This window comes from Anser brachyrhynchus (assembly GCF_964034855.1).
Source record: "Anser brachyrhynchus genome assembly, chromosome: 1".
In the NCBI taxonomy this organism is placed as follows: domain Eukaryota; kingdom Metazoa; phylum Chordata; class Aves; order Anseriformes; family Anatidae; genus Anser; species Anser brachyrhynchus.
In genome coordinates this window covers 203,143,650-203,163,703 of record NC_137694.1, presented here as the reverse complement: position 1 = coordinate 203,163,703, position 20,054 = coordinate 203,143,650, and the positions used below count along the sequence as shown (strand labels likewise).

The following is a 20,054-nucleotide window of genomic DNA, read 5'->3' as shown; positions in this document are numbered from 1 at the left end:
AATACATAAATAAATGTTCTGCAACATTGTACTTCAGTGAAGCAAGCTAGTGCATGTTGTTTTTAAAATCTTTGTCTCCAAAGTGCAGTATTGTACTATTTCTTCTGCTAAAACATTCTTCACCTAAAGCCGTATGTTTCACTGCACTGAAAGTACTTTGGAGTTTGGACTGTTAGGCAATTCAAAGACACAATGGAATTCACATTATTTTTAGCTGGAGATGGTTACTTCCACTTTCTTTCCATTGTGTCATGAAATTCTTCCCCTTAATTTTTCTACAGCAAATAAAAAACATCATCAGGCTCTCTGGAAATGTATTTAGAAAATAATATGTATGATGTTTTTTATCTGAGGGCTGCAGTTTACATTCTATTGCTTTACTGTATGCAGTGCAATTATTCCAGATGCATGACAGTCTAAGTAAGACCAGATTGTGTAATGACATGGAGAGGATTTCTAAAGATGAATTTTGTTGTTGTTGTTGTTCTTCCTTTAGCAGGGAATGTCCATCAAAATCCATTGGCTGGAAACAGAAGGAAGACAGATTTGAAGTAAGCCATTGATTTCTAGTGGCAACAACAGCAGACCACTATAAACCAAAGCATTAAAGGATATAGAAATTTTCCTCTGATGTTCTGTTTGTAATTCAGGATAGGATGTGATACTGCAATTGTAGGAGTAATGTGGGTTCTTACAACAACTACAAAAATAGTATTTTGATGTAGGAATTCTGACTGAACAGCTTTTTGTGTGTGTGTTATTCTAGACTAAATTATTTTACTACTTCCTCCTGACATGACAATCCATGTATGCCTCATCAATGATATTGTGTTTATTTTGAAAGAGAAAAGGATCCAATTATATTAGAGCATTACGTAACTATTATTTATGGATGTAAAGTTAATCCTTTAAAAGTACAGACAGCAAGAAATATTATTTAAGAATTTGTGTTTATGCACACCTGGTTTGCAGAAAAATGCATTGAAAACATAGCTGTAAGCATTTCAAAGGAAAAAAAATCAAGATTTAAGTCATATCACAGGATTTTTTTAATACTGTTCAAAAAGTACCTGACTCTACATAAACACCAATTATAACATGATGTAGACAATCGAGAAACAGGCAAATGTGGTTTTCAATGCTAAAATAAATTACATTTGTACAGGTATAAAGCAAAACCAAAGCTGATAAAAATGTTAATTTTATGAAAAATCATTTTCAGTTCACATCAAAATAATAACTTTACATTCTCTATTTTTAATAGTATAAGCAGCAACAACATAAAAAAGAACAAACGCTCACAGAATGTTTGAAACCAGTTGTTCATAAGTTATTAGCAAATCAAAAAAAATAAAAAATTACAAGCACTTGTAGCCCACGCAAATCTTTTAGAATTGGCACCATCTCTCTAAAACATCTATATTCTATATAGATTTCTAATTACAAATACCACCAGCAGCTGCCATATAATCCTATTAGTACATGTAATATACATAGTATATTTGTTCCCATTTGGCAGATCAGAGTGACTTAATGATTATTGTTTTTTTGTACTGTCATTACTCAGATAAGACAAAACCAGCCACATACACCAATTCATCATCTAGATGAATTTTTTACTTACCTTTATGCTTCACTGGTCTGTATCTTTTTCCCTATTCACAGTATAAAATTGTAAGTGGCAATTGCAGAGATTTGAACAGAGGTTATAATAATAAGCTATGGCAAAATAAGTGAATTCAGATAATTCAGCTGAAGTATTTAATATGTGCAGTGCACACTGAAATGGGTAGCAGAGGAATGATTTTGTTGCTCATGGAGAGTATTGACTTCCTTTCATGAGATTCATGAAACTGCAGGAAAACTGACCTGTTTCTTATTTTGGGGTTTATTATCTCACATCCCATAACAGATTTAGTCAAAGTACAATTTTCCCACTGGGATACCTGTTAGAGTAGCAGTGCTTAAGAAGAATAGTGGGAAGGTACTGTTCACCAAGCCTAGTAAGTTGGTTTGAGAACGAGCCTAATAAAATGCATCTGCTGCTTGGTTCAAAAGACAGTGGGAAGAACAAACTTTATTTATTGTTCTCTGCTCCAGCAAATAAATAGCCAAGATCTAGACTTGGCTCATGGCTATCAAACATAGATTTTCTTTACATGGATATAAATCTAGAGTGATTCCATTGACCTCAAAAGTTTAAGGGCCAGTGCCAGCAAAGGACTTCAGCACTTAAAGTTATGCAATGTAATACCTAATTTTTTATTGTATCTGGTTCTAGTGTGGAGGCCAGAACCCTTCGTTAAAAGTCTAAGCTTACTGTGAAATTCACAAGAAGAACTTGGTGCCCAAGAAAACAATGGAACAAGATGTTTGAGATGAATCTACACAAGCCAGTATTGAAATGCAATGTACAGAAAATACCCATTTCTGCAGATGGGTACAGTTTTTGTTCAGATATGGGTTGCCTTTGTAAAAGGTGGCTGGAGGAAAACCAAATGAGCTCTTTTTCTTCTTTTTTTTTTTTTTTTCTTTTTCTTTCTCTTTCTTTCTTCTTTTTCTTTTCTGCAGTTTTAGAGAAGAAACAGGAACCCCAAGTTTAATTCCTTCCCCCATCAAAGAAGACTCAGACTCTCTCTTCGCATGGAGAGGGCTCAGAACTCCAGGTGGAAGACAAGATGGTTGCAGACACAGAGGTAAGGAAGGGCATATCCTCCCTTCCTGTCACTAAAGCACTTTGCAGGGAAGATTTAAGGAATTTTTGAGCCAATATATAGCTCAGAAAAAAATGTTGGCTCCACTTCTTTTGAGTTAAAATACCCACCCAGTCCTTGCTTCCAAGATTTTAAAAGTATTTTATATTAAATGGTCATACCATCCCTAACTATACCAAGTGTCCTATCAGCATGCAGAGTAACTCTTCATTTTCTACTCTGGAACTCTTAAATGTGTTTCTCTAATGTGAAGTTACCTCAGTGAGATGAAGAGAGGGTGCCCTGACACAGAGTCATTAGAGCTCTTTCCTACCTGGGGGAGACTTCAATCATCTCTGACAATGGCAGGGTCTCAATTTTGGTCTCTCACCTTCTACCTGAGTACTCTAATCTCAAGACTATTATAAAAACAGCAGCAATAACCACATTCACAACCTTAAAACAAAGGAAGATTTCTTCTCTATAGGGAGTATAATCCTGTTGACATATGTTCTGTAAGCTCTGTATAGTTACTCATGGGATATACAGGGATTTAAACTTAGGTACCACTATTTTCTAGATCCCTAATGGATTTTCCATTGAGTTAGATGCAAAGACCTTTAGATGTGTCAAGACGAGGGCAGTTCTGACAATATACAGAGATGCAATGCTAGATGCCTGAGTGAGGTGGCAGCTGATCAGGGGGTTTTAAAATTGAGTCTTGAAAGTAGGTATTAAATTTCACAGAAATCCTAACTTTAGGCACCAAAGTCCTGTTTTAAGTCAGCCCAGTAACTGCACCCAATATTTTCAGTATGCTGTCTGTCCCTTTCATGTTTTTTTCCTCTCACCTCATAAATGATTTATTAAGCAAAACAGCAAAGCTGCTCTCTTTCCTCTGCAGAATTTACACACACGGCTTTGCTGTTTTTCTGGGTTTGTTCTCTCTAAAGAAAACATTCCCAAGTGAACTCTACTATCATCCAGAGTCTGAATCATGGATTGTCCCTCCCATTTAGTCCTTTTGGAGATCTCATTCTCCCAGCTTTGATCACAAAGCTTTCCTTTTGCAAATCCAGCAACTGAATAAACTTCCAAACAAGCTAACATTTCTTTTAAAAACTTTTACCAGTTAATTTTAAATTAACATTTAACTTTTAATTCATTTTTGTATCTGGAAATCAAAGGAACAAAACATATCATGTGATCAATCAGACTTCCACGATGCATCAGCAAGTGCTTTGTGGACTATGATCTAAGAATCTCTGGTCTAAGGTATGTGTATGAGTATAAGGAAGTACAAGGAAGGACATCTCCAAAGTTATGCAATTATTTTTCAGAGCCAATTGAAAAATATAGATCTTCTTTAGTATTGCTAATATTTCTTCCCAACTGGCCTGCCAGACTGATTCACATATATTTCAGAACCATAGCTTCCAAAGATGGTTACACTTTCAGTCTTCAGGGTTCACCTCAAGCACAAAAGAAACAAATGATTTTCTGAGGTTCCTGTGGTCAAGAATGACAATATTTTCAACTTCTTTAATTCCCTTTTTGGCAGCAGCACTAAAATGGAAGGCAATTTCAAGCCATTCAGCTGATACTTGCACATTCTTTCATTCTTTAGTTATACTGGAAAGTGTTCATGATTGTAACCTTTACTTTAATACTTTAATGGATGAAAAACCTTGTTTTTTTTTTTTTTTTTTTTTTTTTAAATCTTAATGTCCTTAAATGAGAGTAGCATACAAACAGCATAATGAAATCATAATGTCTGTCACTCATAATTTTCTTCTTTCTTGTATCAAACCCACTGATTTCTTTCATAGGACTTTTCAGTCTTGCAAATCTCCTACTGGGCATGTTACTGCTATGTTCAATACATGATTGTTATCTTCTTCCTCCAGAAATTTTTCCTCCCTTTGGCAAAATCCAAACATTTTTAAAGTAAAGTCATCACATTCCAGTGTGTACAATTAAAATGCATTCTAACTTCTTCATAAGAAGAAACTAATGCTGACCTAACATTCATTGAGTATAGACTGATAACAGAGGTACTATTGCAGCAGGGTCCATCCTGGGTTCCTTGTGCAATTAAAATTTCTGTTCTGGCTGATAGATAGATATACAAAAGATACTGAACTCTTCCCAAAAATGAGAGTAAGCAAGTGTTTGAAATTTGGTAGTGTAACACTAGGGTTCTAGCCTCTGAAAATATGTACTCAGACATTAGATTGTTTTGTATGTGTGCGTGTATATATATGCACACATACATGCATAAATATATCTTCTTGGCATTACAGACAAAAGTTGTCAAGAATCTCTGAGCAATAGCTATGGCCAGGATTGTGCAGAATTGCAATTTGGTAGCATAAGAGGTATATTTATGCTGTGTCATGGTTTGACAGCTTCTATTTCCCTCTCCTTTTTACTAATTTTATTTTATTTTTTATATCTCTCTGTATAATCCTTATTTCCACTGTTCATTATTTCACAGTGCAGTGAAGCCCATTTATTTCCACTTAGCAGGATAAGTAAGTGTCTACCAACAAAACAGAAGACTTCAGAAATGAGGACCTATAAGGTTAGGGAAAGTTCAGGTTGAAGAGGGATGTAGTAAGGACATTAGTGAACAGCTTGAAGTATAAGAGAATGTGTACAATTAGAATTCCTTTGAAATTCACATTAATTATCTCATCACAGTCCACATATATCAAAAAAATATAGCACTGATGGGAAACATACATTATCATATGAATCTGCCATGAACAACATTTAAGTGGTCTAGACTCCCTATATGAGAATGTTTGTGTCATAGGCTGATTGGGCATGCCCTTTCCTTAAATGTGGGTTGTAACCTATGAAAGAAGATGCTTTCTCCTAAAGATGTGGGCAGCTAGAAAATGGTGAGACATGCTAGTACTCTGAACCAGGAGGGCAAAAGCAAGCTCTGGTCTGGAAACTATACAGCTGCACAGAACTGATTCTATGTTAATCACTTGTGCAAGGAAAAGAGAATAAGGTAAGGAACAAGGACCTATAATCATAACTTGTATCTACCTGACTTCCAGAATAGAGCTGGGTTGTGACCTGCTGGTTCTTGCTATAGGCAAAGCTAGAAAGTGACTGTACCTGGCAAAATAAACATGCTCATACACTAGATATTGGATAACACTGCCTTGTGCAGGATGTACAGAATCCTTAGGGTATGTCTTTGAGGTGTTAGCCTGGATTCATTCATCTAGTCCTTTTTTTTTAATGTTGTTGAGAAGCAAATTGGAGTGCAACACATAATGGTGAAACTAACTTCAAAAGGAACAGAAAATGTTTGTTGCTAAAGTATGTGAATGTGCTTTCATTTTTTAATCTTTTTTTTTGTATTAAATATTTCAAATATTTGGGTTTTTTTTGGACTTGGGGGAGAGAAAATATGTATGAATTTTGATTAATATTTTTGAAGAAATAAGCTCTAAATATTTTGAAAAGAAACAAAGAAGCCTTATTTCAAGGCTTCCTTCCATGAAGCTGTTTTCTGTATAAGGCTGTGTCAACTTAACTATGAACTGAACTACGTTACTCACCACTTCATACTAGCCTTAATTAAAATAAAACAAACCCATAAAAGTTTGGCACCTGAGAACAGCTGTGTCGTGAAGTAGTGTCATGAAGCCAATACAGTGTGCGTTTAGGGCCTGACTTACCAGTTCTACTTAACTACACCTAACAAAAATTATTTAGCTTCTATTCAAACTTTAAATCCCTTCCCTGCCTTTGTCAAAAAAGTGCCATGACAGTATGAAGTGCACTAAACTGTACTACCTTCATATAGGAAAAAATAGGACTCCGTTCATTTATATCTCATTAGGTCTTCTCTGCTTTAACCTTTACTCTGTATTGCTTTGAAAGTCTTTTTTTTTTTTAATTATTTTTATTTTTTATTTTTATTTTTGTCACAGTTCATAGCTGCAAGGCATCAGCAGCTAAATAAAGTTAAAATTGTTGCTTATTAAAGAGTAGCTAAACCACCTCTAAGCAGATTTTGACACAGGCTTTTTCTCTGCATATAAATTATGATTATGACAACATTTCCACTGGCAGTTAACATTCATCATAATCCATATTGGTCTCTTGGAATTCTGTCTTTCAAAAAGATGGAGAAAATCCTTAGAGTGTTTACCTGTTCCTTACAAGCAAAGACTATGGGAGCCTGAATAAGTGTTTTAACTGGCAATGTTAGCACAAGAACGTCCATAAAAATGTATTAATTTCAGTAGGGAGTGCAGCTGTAATATAGCTTGGTAATGCTGCTAGAAAGAGAATATTCACCACAACAACTTGCCCTGATAAGGGAATTACAAAACAGTACTCCAGAAAATATTTTTTGCTACTTCGTTATTAGTTGGCAACATGGTGAAATAGTCAGGAAATCTTCCTTGGGTTCTGTTGCTGTGAAGGTGAATCCAATGTTAACAAATTGATTTTTTTTCAATACTGATAGAAGAGAATTTCATAAACAAACGTGTAGTTGAGAAGTCACTTGTAAAACCCTCCATATTGCAGTCACTCACTGCAAAGCTTCAGCTTAGTGTTATCCACGTATAACGTATCACAGACACAATATGCTTCAGCAAAATGTTTTGTAGTTATTGAACATACATTACTGCTTTTTGAGATCTTCTTAGAAAAAAAAAAAAGAAAGAAAAAAAAAAAGAAAAGAAAGAAACTTGACAGGTTGGTCCCAGATTTGAGTCTTAGAGTCTGTTAGAAAATGTACATTCAATGTTTGGTCTTCTATTCTTGATAAAAGATCAAGGTTCACTTCTGGGTAAGGAATCAGAGTAAACAAACAAACCATTGTACAGTTGTTTACAATCTAATTTCCCCCCTCCCCCATATATATTGTACACACGGTTCATTGTAATACTAAAGCAAAGCACTTGGTATGTAACTGATTTAACAGACTCCTTATAAGCCCTCAAAAATAGATTCAGTGTTTCTGAAAAGCCCATGTTTTTTTAAGGCCACGATAATCTGCCAAGAGTCATTTTGTCTTTAAAACAGCATCATTAATCTGGTGTTTCCACTTATCAAGTAACTCCACTTCTTCCTCTCTGTTTCTCAGAAGATGACCCAACGCCTCTCACTCTGAGTAAACACTGGAGATCTTGAAGGCTCGGCTTGTCCCTTCACTACTTGCTTGTAGTCATTGAGATCCAATGCTTTCTTGAACTACATTCACAGCGAAGAAGAACTTTGAGTATAATCTCTGATGAGGAGGGTGTCATACTTTGGGGAGGATGGGATACAGAGAGCTGATTCAGAAACTGGAGAGCTGGGAGATGCACTTCCAGAATCAATGGAGTCTCTAAAAGGAGAAGGAGGAGTTAAAGCTACCAGCTCCTCAAGGTCTTGCTTTGCTGATGGGGTCTCTGAGGTGCCTTCTTTGACGCTGTCATTTGAAGGTTTCCTGGCTGACTGTGAAGCGCCATTGACTTCAATGGAAGGAAGCGGCTGGATCTCTGCAAACGTGGTCATCGTCGTAGGGAGCTGGATTTCCCGTGGAATCAGGTATGAAGAGCAGAGAGGAGTGGCCACCATTGTCCCTGGAGTGGCTGTTGAAAGCATCATAGAGTTCAGCTCGCTGATATTGGCTGTAAAACGAGTAACCACGCTACTGATCTGCTCCATGAGGGAGCCTTGAGAGGAGCTACTTCGCTGAGGAGGCTCTGACTGGAAAGTAGGGACATCATCTTCTGTTCGGCTAACAGAGGCAGTTCTGTGGCTCACGGTGCTGACAGGTGAGGGAGTCTGCGGTCTGTACGGAGCTGGGTATTGCTCTTCTGCTTCCGAAACATCATAAAGCGTTTTGGCACTGGACTCGGGAAATGTAGCACTGCTACTGTGTCGGCTACTATCTGTGCTTTTTGAGAAAGGCTTGATCACTGCAGTTTGATTGGGGTTCTCTTTTTTGTTGATGTGGATTGATAGCCTCTGCCAAAGGTGTGCTCCTCTGCTGCTTTTCTCATTCTGGGCCCAGGAAACAGATTTCCCATTAGAGCTGTAAACAGAAATGAGATCAGATGGTAACTTGCATCAAAGTTAAAAGTATAATCAATGTACCTATACCATGGATATGTGTTATCCCAGAGTTCACATTTATTATAAAGCTGACTGTAATTTCATCTCTCCGTATCTATATCTATAAAATATCTATCTAAATCTAGATCTATATTTATATCTACCTACATCTACATCTATCTATATCTATATCTAATCTATATCACGTATACCATCTATATCATCTATATCATCTATCTATATCTATATCTATATCATCTATATCTATATCTATATCTATCTATCTATATCTATATCTATATCTATATCTAATCTATATCACCTATATCTATATCTATCTATGTCTACCTATTGCAATATATTTAAATCTATCATTTATACTTATATGTTCTGGAAAAAATAACAGAGTGGGCCAGCTTATTGCACAGGCCACTTGTGCATCAAACTACTCTGTGCTAGTTCATGGCCACTGCTGACCCCTCTGATGCTGCCCCTGGGGCATGGTTGGTGCCTGTCCTGGTGGAAGGAGCAGCTTGGTGGTTTTCCTTCTGTTGGACTGGTGTCATGAAGGGGGACTGTGGGACTGAGGGCTGCATGGAAGAGTGAGGAAAAAAAAGGTAAATGCTTGAAGGGAATAGGTGGGAGACTTGGACTGGCTTGGCTGCAGGGAACAGTTATGTACAGTAGCCAGGGAGCATTCAGTGGTAAGGAGTTCAGTGTAGGGCTCTGACCATGGCTTGTGGTATGGGGTGAGGGTTATAGATTGGGATATGGAGAAGTGTAGTCTGTTATGGCTGGGAGCAAATTTGTTTATAAGATTGGAATTATTGGACTGATACTCAGAAAGTGTCTATACTGGTTGTGTGTGGAGAAATGTTTCTGGTGGGTGACTTCTTGGTAAAAATACTTGACAGGTTAGCCACCACTAGTTTAAAGAAGCTAATTTTTTAATTGCAGGTCAGCTCAGAGAACGTCTTTCAAGAAGGAAAGAAATGATGGAGTATCAAGGTATACACATAGTTTCTCATGGTGGCCTGAATTTGGAGACAACAATAAACATTTTACTTTACGCTCCTCCAAAATGAGTCCACTTAGGGTCACTTCTCTTCAGATCCCATCATGATCTGTTTTTCATCAAAGTTGCTTATTTTTCTGCTCTTCCTGCTTAAAGCAACATCTCACGGAGCAAAGCCAGCTATGGTGCTTATAAAAACACACTACGCAATAATTCCTTTCCTTTTACTTGATCCTTAGACCGAAGAGCTATTGCTTATGTATACTTTAACCTATAGATTTTGGGATTAAGAAAGACCATTAGCAATATTTCTTAGCTGAAACAGACAATGACTCTGAAATGATGTCAACAGGGAAAACATAGTCTCCACATACAGATAAATGTGATTTATATATATGATGCAACAGAACTTTAAACAATTCACTTTGGTTTCTAGAACATTTGGTACAGCCATTTAGGATTTTTGGAAATATGAGCAAATTAGAGACCCTGTTGAAGTGTCACAAATTTGTTGTTCGTTTATTTGCTTTTTTAGCCTGAAATAGATATACTCAGACACGATAGCCTGCAGTGAAACAGTTTGCAAGACACACAGTTTACTAAACACAAATGACTTTATACCAGCTTTCATGTGGAGGCACTATCAGTATAATAACTCTTCCAGGCATCTAAGAAAAAGGTTGTGTGCTGAGAGTAAACAAAATCTTCTTGTAGGTTCACATCCACGATTACATTATATGGAATTACTATGGGTCATGTAACACAACATATGCCAACAGCTTTTCCCTTCAAAAGCAGCATGACAAAGTCCAGCAGACAAACACAATGTAAACCAGGGGATATTTTAAGACAGGCTAGACTGGGAGATAATCTGTATGAGTATGTAAGGGGTCACCCTTCTTTTGCAGTCCTCACTAGGCTGTTCTCTGGAACTTGTAAACAACTATTATGCACCTACCTCCAAAATGCCAGATAGAACATTTGATGGTTTGCAGCTTGCTTTTACAATACACCCTTTGCTGTACCTCAATCAGAGCAAGCAGGAAAAGCAAAATCTAACCTGTAGCACTAGTCACTTCAACTCTTTGCATCTCTGTGGATGTGATTCTGAGCTGAACAGGAGCTTGTGCTAATGTCTTTCAGAGAGAAACCATTGCCTCTGAGGATTGTGTGATTCTCTCGTTAGCACAGATACCCAGCAGGTGCACAGAGCCATTTGAGAGCCCTGACTCCTTGGTCATGCTGGGTCCTGAGCTCACTGATAGTTCAGTGCCAGCAGCAGGACCCAAATTTAGGTACTTCGGGAGGCAAACTCTTGCCGCTATTTCTATTATGATGATGATGATGGGACTTCCTCCCAACTTGTGCCGAATTTGAGCTGGACCAGGAGACTGTGTCACCCGGCACTCTTAATCTTGATCTAACAGTATGAGAGCCTAGTTCCAGTCCTGGGTGTCCTACCTGAGGTCTCTTAACTCCTGATGAGCGCAGAGCTCAGAGGAGTTTGTGACAGATCTGCCCGCCACAGGGACAATATAAATTCTATTAACACGGAAAATTTACCGATACAGATAGAAAAACTTGCCCAAAGAAAGCTGTGCTTTGTCTGTACACCACTTACCCCAAGCACAGTACTCTAGCGTACCTCCATGGTTGACACTGGCTCAGTAAGAAGTTCAAACCCTATGGATATAAGTGTGTAACTAAATACTAACAGCACGTACACATTTTCAGTTGAATGAAGATCAGATTGTAAAAGGCTGTGAAGGTACCATATTACTCCCTCCCTGGTCAGGAGACATTTATTAAGGAGGACATGTGATATAAGGCTGAGGAGCCTGAGGAATGAAAAAGGATGAAATCTGGGGATGCATCCAGCTAGCAGTTAAATATTCAGTGGAACAGCTGTTACCAGCCCCCTAAATCCCAGTTTGATTTTGGGTCAGTCTTGACTGATGCACTCACTTACGGGCTCTGTGCTGTGCCCAAATATAATTATGCCATATGTGTGGTCCTAATGGAGATCCTGGGGCCCTAAAGGAGACCCAGAGGCTGTTTGATATAAATGTCATTAAAATTTTTGTGGTTAAAGGCCCTGTGGTTAAAATTCCAGTAGTTTGCCCAGCAATAATTGGGAGTATAAATGTATCATCCCATTTATCATGTTGCACCTACTTACTACAAAATCAACACTTGACTGAGATGTGCAATCACTTATCATCTGTATGAAAGCAACAACATTTGTTTTCCGGAGGTATGAGGCTGGGTTAGGGGTAAATTTCAGGGGTGGAATTTTAAGATCTTGCTTTAAATGTATACTGTTACTCCGTCAAGTTAACTGAAAACCACCACAATGCACACAACTTAGAGAAATAAAGATACAGCAAGGACATAGATTGCAATATCTCCTAATGTAATATCACAACCAATTGTTTACATTTATTATGACCAGCTGTTCCATATCCCTTTGAATGACTGGAAATTTTAGGTCAGTTAATTATTTAGAGTTTTCTTGCAAACAGATTTTGGCTCTCTCAGTTAAGAACAACAGAATTACACTTTTGTGCTCCCTAATAATTCTACTAAGTCCATCTGAATACAGGTTATGTTTCTTTACTCTGCTCTGCCCTTTCCACTGGCACAATCCACTGACTGGAGCAGAGCAACGTACAGGTCATGTCTGGAGATGAGCAAACTCCAATTAGTGACATAATTTCCAAACCAAAATGTTAGGAAGATATATATATACATATAATAAAGTCTTTTGCATGGCATATTTTTTTCATTGCTTTCACTATAGGTTAATTATGCTCAGTTTTATGTACAATAAGGATTTCCTCAGAACCAGTCACACTAATTATTTTTTCTGTCTCTTTACTAAAAGCTGCTTCGACTTTGATAGCTAGTTTTCTTCCCAGTCTTCTAGATATAACATAATATGTACAAGAAAGGAAAGTGGTATAAATGGGAGAGCTTTTGAAGTCTCTGATATTTCAAATATTTTCCCTATAGCTGTCCACTTCCTAACAGAAAAACAATTAGTACTGTTTCTTATTTATATATTCTCTTACTTAAAATTTTTAGAGTCATATAAGTTTTGTCTTTAGGACTTTGCTCTGTATTCATAAGGTGTATTAACTGCTTTTCATCTACTTAGGCGGTAGGAAAAAAAATCCCTTCCATTACATATCTTTTTTATTTATTTTTTCCTTTTCTTTTAACATCCAAAATAAATCACTTTTCCCTGGTTTTGGTTGATATAGCAGTTTTGTTTCAGATTTTTTGCTCTGTGTTATGATTCTCTATGAAACAGTGCATAGCTCTGCCACCAGGGTTTCTTTAGCCAGCTGCCATTAAAGCAACTGTGATTTGTGAAGTCCTTCAAAATACAGAAGAAATGGAAATCAGGAAGTGGAACTGTCAGTCACAGCAGCTAAAACCCCTTGTATTTTAGCAAGTGTGCCATTCTCATTAATCTCCTAAAGCTGCTAAAATTAATTCTGATGAAATGTGCCTAGTTACTAGCATTGGGAAAATTACTGAAACTATGTTTAGTTAGTTTTCAAGTTAAGCCATGTTTAACTTGAAAATAAGTCACTTATACTCTTGTTAATAAGTTTAAATGAAATAGTCAAATAAGTTTAAAATTATGGAATTTAATATTTTCTGAGAAAGCTTAGAATGCATATCTACATACTTAGTATTTATATTTAGAAGGGAAAACTGGTAGCAATGGACATGATTCTATGACTTTATGATTCTATAATTCTATGACATGAAGGTGTTGGTACTCAGTGAGTTCCTTGCCTCAGTCTTCACTGCCAGTCAGGCTTCCCATGTCTCTCATTTCCCTGAACCTCTAAGCGAGGGCTGGGGAAGCAAAGTCCCTCCCACTGTAAGCGAAGACCAGGTTCGAGACCACCTGATGAAGGTGAACAAGTACGAGTCTATGGGGCCTGAGGTCATGCAACCCAGGGTCCTGAGGGAACTGGATGGTGGAGTTGCAAAGCCTCTCTCCATCTTATTTGAAAAGGCACGGAAGTCAGGTGAAGTCCCCAGTGACTGGAAAAAGGGAAACATTGCTCCCATGTTATAAGGGGTAGGAAGAAGGACCTGGGGAACAACAGATTAGTAATCCTCACCTATGTGCCTGGGAAGATCATGGAATAGATCCTCCTGGAAGCAGTGTCAAGGCACATGCAGGACAAGAAGGTGATCCAGCAGCCAACATAGCTTCATCAAGGGAAAATCATGCCTGACCAATCTAGTGGCCCTCTACAATGGAGTGACTTCATCAATTAACAAGGGAAGACTGACTGATATCATCTACCTGGATTTCTGTAAGGCTTTTGACATGGCCCCACATGACTTCCTGATCTCCAAACTGGAGAGAGAGAGAGATTTGAAAGGTGACCATTCAGTGGATAAAGAGTTGGCTTGAAGGTTGCACCCAGAAAGTGGTGGTCAATGGCTCTATGTCCAAGTGGAGGCTGGTGATGAGTGGTGTCCCTCAGGAGGCTGTCTTGGGACTGGTACTGTACCTTTATCAATGACATAGTGGGATCAAGTTCACCCTCATCAAGTTTGCAGATGACACCAAGCCGAGTGGTGAGGTTGATACAACAGAAGGAAGGGATACCATCCAAAGGGACCTGGACAAGCTTGAGAAGTGGGCCCATGTAAACCTAATGAGGTTCAACAAGTCAAAGTGCAAGGTGCTGCACCTGGGTTGAGGCAATCCCAGCTGTGAGCACAGTCTAGAAGAACTCATTCAGAGCAGGATTTGGGGATTCTGGTAGATGAAAAGCTTGACATGAGCCAACAGTGTGCGCTTGCAGCCCAGAAGGCCTCATCAAAAGCAGTGTGGCCAGCAGCGAGAGTTAGGGGATTGTCCCCCTCTACTCTACCCTTGTGAGGCCCTACTTGGAGTGCTGCATTCAGGTCTGGGGCCACCATCACCAGAAGGATGTGGATCTGTTAGAACAGGTCCAGAGGAGGGCCACGAAGTTAATCAGAGGGCTGGAGCACCTCTCCTATGAAGAAAGGCTGAGAGAGCAGGGGATGTTCAGCCTGAAGAAAAGAAGGCTCTGAGGTGACCTCATTGCAGCTTTTCAATATTTAAAGGAGTCTTATAAAAAAGATGGAGAGCAAACTTTTTCTTGGGTAGACAGTGACAAGACAAGGGAGAATGCTTTTAAATGAAAAGAGGGGAGATCTAGACTAGAGGTTAGGAGGAAATTCTTCATGCAGAGGGTGGTGAGGCACTGGCACATGTTGCCCAGAGAAGCTGTGGATGCCCCATCCCTGGAAGTGTTCAAGGCCAGACTGGATGGGGCTTTGAGCAACCTGGTCTGGAGGGAGGTGTCCCTGCCCATGGCAGGGGGTTGGAACTGGGTGGTCTTTAATGTCACTTCCAACCTGAGCCATTCTATGATTCTACTTTTCACCTGTGAAAACTGGAATACAAGGGGGATCGGTGGAGTTTAAAATAAAAAATTAAGAGAAGTTTTGTTCTCTATCATGTAAAAATATTAGTATCTGATTCCAGACTTGAAATGATAGAGCTGAAAAAAGAAGGTGGAAAAAAAATAAAGGGGACCTTTATGGTCAGTATGGAACCTCTGCTGACATGAATACAATAAGAAATAAAATTCTTTAATTTATAAGTCCAAGGGTGAAAGTTCATGTTTCAGAACATTCATTGGTCTACATTTTTTTTAATTTGATTTTTTATATTTTTTTTAGCTAAATTTAGTAGCTAAGTTAGTGTCTACTTTAGTGGCTAAAGTAGAGCGTTGCTTTCCAACTTGAAGCAACATCTTATTTTTAAGAAGGTGATGATGAGTTACTGCTCCAACACTGTGCAGAGCAAGCCTGTTTATCAAGGACAGTCTTCTCCTGTGCTTAAGGGAGCCTCCTCCCTCCTTGCTCCTGGCTTTTCCACAGAAACAGCTGACAGTGGTAAGGAGGTATCACTCAATGATATAATTATTCTACCTGAAAAGGATTTGTGTGATATCTGTATAATTAATTAAAAACTTCTGATGAGGTGATCTGTGTGTGTGCCCACAACGTGTGCAAGTAGGGGTGCATGAGTGTGTTGTTTCCCTAGTCTTGCCAGTTGAGTCCACTCAGATCAACAGACATTTTGCTTGTAGTGACCCATGTTCTTCATCCCTCAGAGCATGCAAATGCATCGTAACACGCCAACAACACTGAAATGAACTAAGTAGTTGAAGAGGAGTGCTCCTCTAACCTTATACAAAGAATTATGTAGTTTCTCTTGTGACTGCATGACAACCTGGATAACTGGCTGAAAGGATGCAGAACTGGAAGGTGGCTAAACTAGCTCAGTTCTACCACTGCAATGGTTTATCTTGTTGCCCTTTCTTTTATTTTAAATAGCTGTTTGTTCTGTGGAGATAAATAACAATGAAACACAAAAGAAGAATGATACAGGGAAAAAAAAATCATTTTGTCCTGTACTAAGTACCAGAAGTAAATGTCTTTTGCAATCACATTGTGAACAAACAAACAAAAAAGTGCTTTTCTGTTTACAAGGACAAGGACGTTTACTAGTATTACTCCTTGAACTGTAATCAGTCATTACCTCCTTTCCTCATGGAAGTCACAGCTGATATTTACAAGAATAACTATAATCTATGAGGATGAAAGAAACTAAAAAGTGAGGGATAGCTGGCAGACAGAACCTTTGCAATTGACCTCCCAGCACAGCCACCAGTGACAGCAATGTTGGCATCTGTTTCACCAGCATGCCTGGTTGGAATGGGAAACGAAGTGTCTGGTGTCTGAATGAAACATTTCTCTTGTCATGACCTAAAATGCAAAAATGATTTCAATATCAAATACAACTTTTTCCCTCTCTTACTGAGAATTCATCTCAATTGTTAATCAAGGGAGTTAGTGCTGGGTTTTACTTCTCATCTGAAAAATGTCACTTCAAGCATCTCTGAGCACACCTCTGCTACACTGGAGCATCCTATCAACCAGATAGGGAGAGAAGAATGCCACTTCTTGAACTGTCAGTTCTGCTTCCAGATGCACACAGTTTTAAGATGTTTTCAACATTGCTTAGCTGACATGTTCTGTTATTAATTTCAGTGGACTTTACGATAATTTGCTAAAGGTATGAAACTGAAATGGGAAAAAATAGAAAACATCAGCTTAGCACTGACTGAAATTAGAAGCACAAGCAGTGCACAAGAAAAGCAAATTAAAAAAAAAAAAGAAAAAGAAAGGGAAAAAATATAAAGGAAGAAAAAAAATTAAAAGGATTTAACACTCCTAGTTTTATACCCAGAAAAAAGGAAACAAGGATTGATTGGAATTCCATCCTCTGCAAAGCACACACGACTGGAGGAACTTCCAGTGTTCTGCATGCCTGATAAATAACTACAGGAACATTTATGTATATTGGCAAAACAATTACTACACTGAATTAAGCAGTTTCTTATTTGTTGTATTTAATCAAACCAAAAATGCAAATATGACAATGTCTTGATGCTTGCTTTGTGAAAGCCTCATAAAACACCCCATTCCATAATTGATTTTATCTGATATATGTGAATGATGCTTACTGGTGTTACAGAAGTAGTAATTCTGTTAATCATTAATTGCCTTTCAAAGCATACCCATTTACTAAGTTATGTCAATTTTCATCTTGAGGGTAAAAAAAAAAAAAAAGCTATTTGTAAGACATATTCAGGGATCATTAAGCCCCGATGTGAAAAATATCCACACTAGGTTTGGAAAAAAAAAATGATACTGCATGAGGGATTTGAGAACATGAGCTGAACAATCCTATCCAGATGAAACTGCACAGACTTTTTTAGTCTAACTGGGACTTGGTCAGTGTCACGGGACATCTTCATTGCCATTACAATACAAGCAAGAATAGATGATGGGATCTTTTCATTTTCCATATGTGGTCAGATGCCTGTATCTGTCTTTTTCCATGTGCACTTCATCACAGTGATGTTCAGCACTGGTCTGGTACTTACTGAGACAGAAGATCTGCGCCTACTTTCCTTTCTGCAACATCTGTGCTCTCTCTGGGAGGTTCCTAGGCTACTCAGTGGCAACTTTACTGAGCTCACAAAATTTGACAGGACCACTGGCCAGGACACTATGGCTGGAGACAACAAAACACAGCCATCAAATGCAATTGCACTCTCTGTTAAGCAGCACATATTCTTAACTGTTTGAGTAGGTCTTGCAGCTGACAGTCTTGCTGTGGTACTATTAGACTGACACAGTTTCCAGTCTTTTTGCCTGTTAGGGCATCCTCTTTAACGGGAACCTCTTTCTCATCTCTACTTGACTCAGATCGATTACTCTCTGGAATGCAAACAGATTCTTCACTGTGAAGATATAAAATATAAAAAAGAAGTTTTTCAAGTGTTTATATATGGCCGGGAAAAACAAAGCTGAATACTGTACAATGAAATACAGTTGTTTGACATGTACATGTACTTTTCTGCTCTACAAAATTCTGTTATATAGCAACTCCAGGTAACTTTAAAAGGAAGAATAATTATCATCAAAGGCAATGCAATGTAGGAAAAAAAAATAAAAATCTAGACATCACACAGACAAGAAACAGAATCCCGGCTGACAAAAAGTAACAGGGCTGTATACATTTGGTACACCACACAGTTATGAACGTTCCTGATGTTACTTAAATGGCAGGAATCCCCCAGGTGTGTGCTAAGTGGCATTATAGCTGATAGCCTTATGTACATGAGTGGATATAGTTGCACCCTAGGGGAACGTAACACCGCGAGTGTTTCACTGAACACCCTCCTACAGTAATAAAATCCACCTGTGATGTAACACTTGGGGAAAATAAAGGTATAATTTGGTCAAACTGTGCTCAGTGGATGCATTTACAAAAACCTTGCAGGGGTTAATAAAGATCTTTTAATAAACAATAAAGCAAATGTTTCTAACTTGTAGCAAAATGCAACATACAGATAAAATGTTTATTTAGAGTATCATTTTTTGATACCCTTATTTAGGTTTACAGCCAGCAGTGACACAAGTAGTTTATTCATTTTTTTAATGGAGATGTCTGGAGAAATGGATTTTCTGTCCTATTGGAGAGTCTGACATTTGGAAATCTGACTGGACTCAAAATGAGATGGATAGTTGAAACTTCCAAATATTTCATAGAACTAAATTATGCAAAATATTCATTACAAAAACATAAAATGTCCATATTAAAATGGCTCATCCCAGGAACAATTAAAAATGTAGTACATAATATTCATTAAAGTCATAACATTGATATATAACGTTATCCAACATGTCTAAAACAAAAAACATATATTTAAATTAGATTAAATGGAGAAAGTTTTGAAAAATATGTTCTGAGCTCTATTTAAAATGTGTTTGAAACCTTTCCTTAGAACCACTGTACAACTTAGTACTTTTCCACAAGACATTTTGACTGGGAAGAACCAACATTTTCATTTTGAAAACATTTTCATCAACCTTGTTTTCTTTTTATGAGTGCTGCTGATTAGACAAATTATAGCCCCTAATATGTAGTGGGGCCACCATTCTAAAGTGGTTCTGGAGCTGCTGATGTTTGAATACTGTCTCTCTTTATCTGTCCTACTGGGTCAGGTGTGAAGTTTCTCCTCCCCAAAGCACTATATTATGACAACATCACACAGGACACGTGGTTCGCATCACTCAAATGAACACGGTGTAGGTTTTTTGCAGTCAGATGAAACACAGAAATCAGCAGTGGCCATGTGTTTTTTTTAGATACTTTTTTTTCTAGACATACTATATGGGATGCACAGGAATTACAGAGAGGATCTGGGCTGGCATTGTCCCAGGGCGGTTCCTCTTGTTCACAGACATATCACACTGACCTAAGGCCACTTGCTTTTGGCTTACCTGGTCATTGTAGCTCTCCCACCATTCCCCATACTCCCTTTTGGGGTGAAACACTCTATTTCCGACTTGTGCGGGGCCAGTCTCCTGCCTTTGTACCTAATAAATCACGACAACAACAGGAGCAAACAGAAAGAAGTGATTGTGTGCTCAGCTTTCTGTGACAGCTGCTGTGCAAAGGGCCATGCACATGAATGTTACTGTGGCAGTGGTGAAATATAGTGCAAAGCAGCTGTGGGAGCGGTAGAATAGCTCCCCAGACCTGTACTAAAGCAAACAGGGCTATGCAGGAGAGGTGCTCACCATTTATCCACATATATGCATATTGGAAGAGCTAAAAAATT

General features: G+C 38.1%; 1 protein-coding gene across 8 annotated transcripts in view; it reads right to left on the bottom strand.

Annotated features, from left to right (window-relative positions):
• Nucleotides 1-1,034: 1,034 nt before the first annotated feature.
• The window catches only part of GRM5 (glutamate metabotropic receptor 5), a 289,524-nt gene continuing 270,504 nt past the window's right edge, over nucleotides 1,035-20,054 (bottom strand). For 4 of the 8 annotated variants that reach the window (XM_080567411.1, XM_080567412.1, XM_080567413.1 and 1 more), the window contains 3 exons: nucleotides 19,714-19,809; nucleotides 18,006-18,167; nucleotides 1,035-8,751 (listed from right to left, as the gene is read on the bottom strand). In XM_080567411.1, coding sequence (XP_080423537.1) covers nucleotides 7,929-8,751; nucleotides 18,006-18,167; nucleotides 19,714-19,809 — 1,081 coding nt within the window. In that variant the 3' untranslated portion in view covers nucleotides 1,035-7,928. The remainder of the gene's footprint in view (nucleotides 8,752-18,005; nucleotides 18,168-19,713; nucleotides 19,810-20,054) is intronic. The other 4 variants (XM_080567416.1, XM_080567415.1, XM_080567414.1 and 1 more) reach the window with 2 other exon arrangements.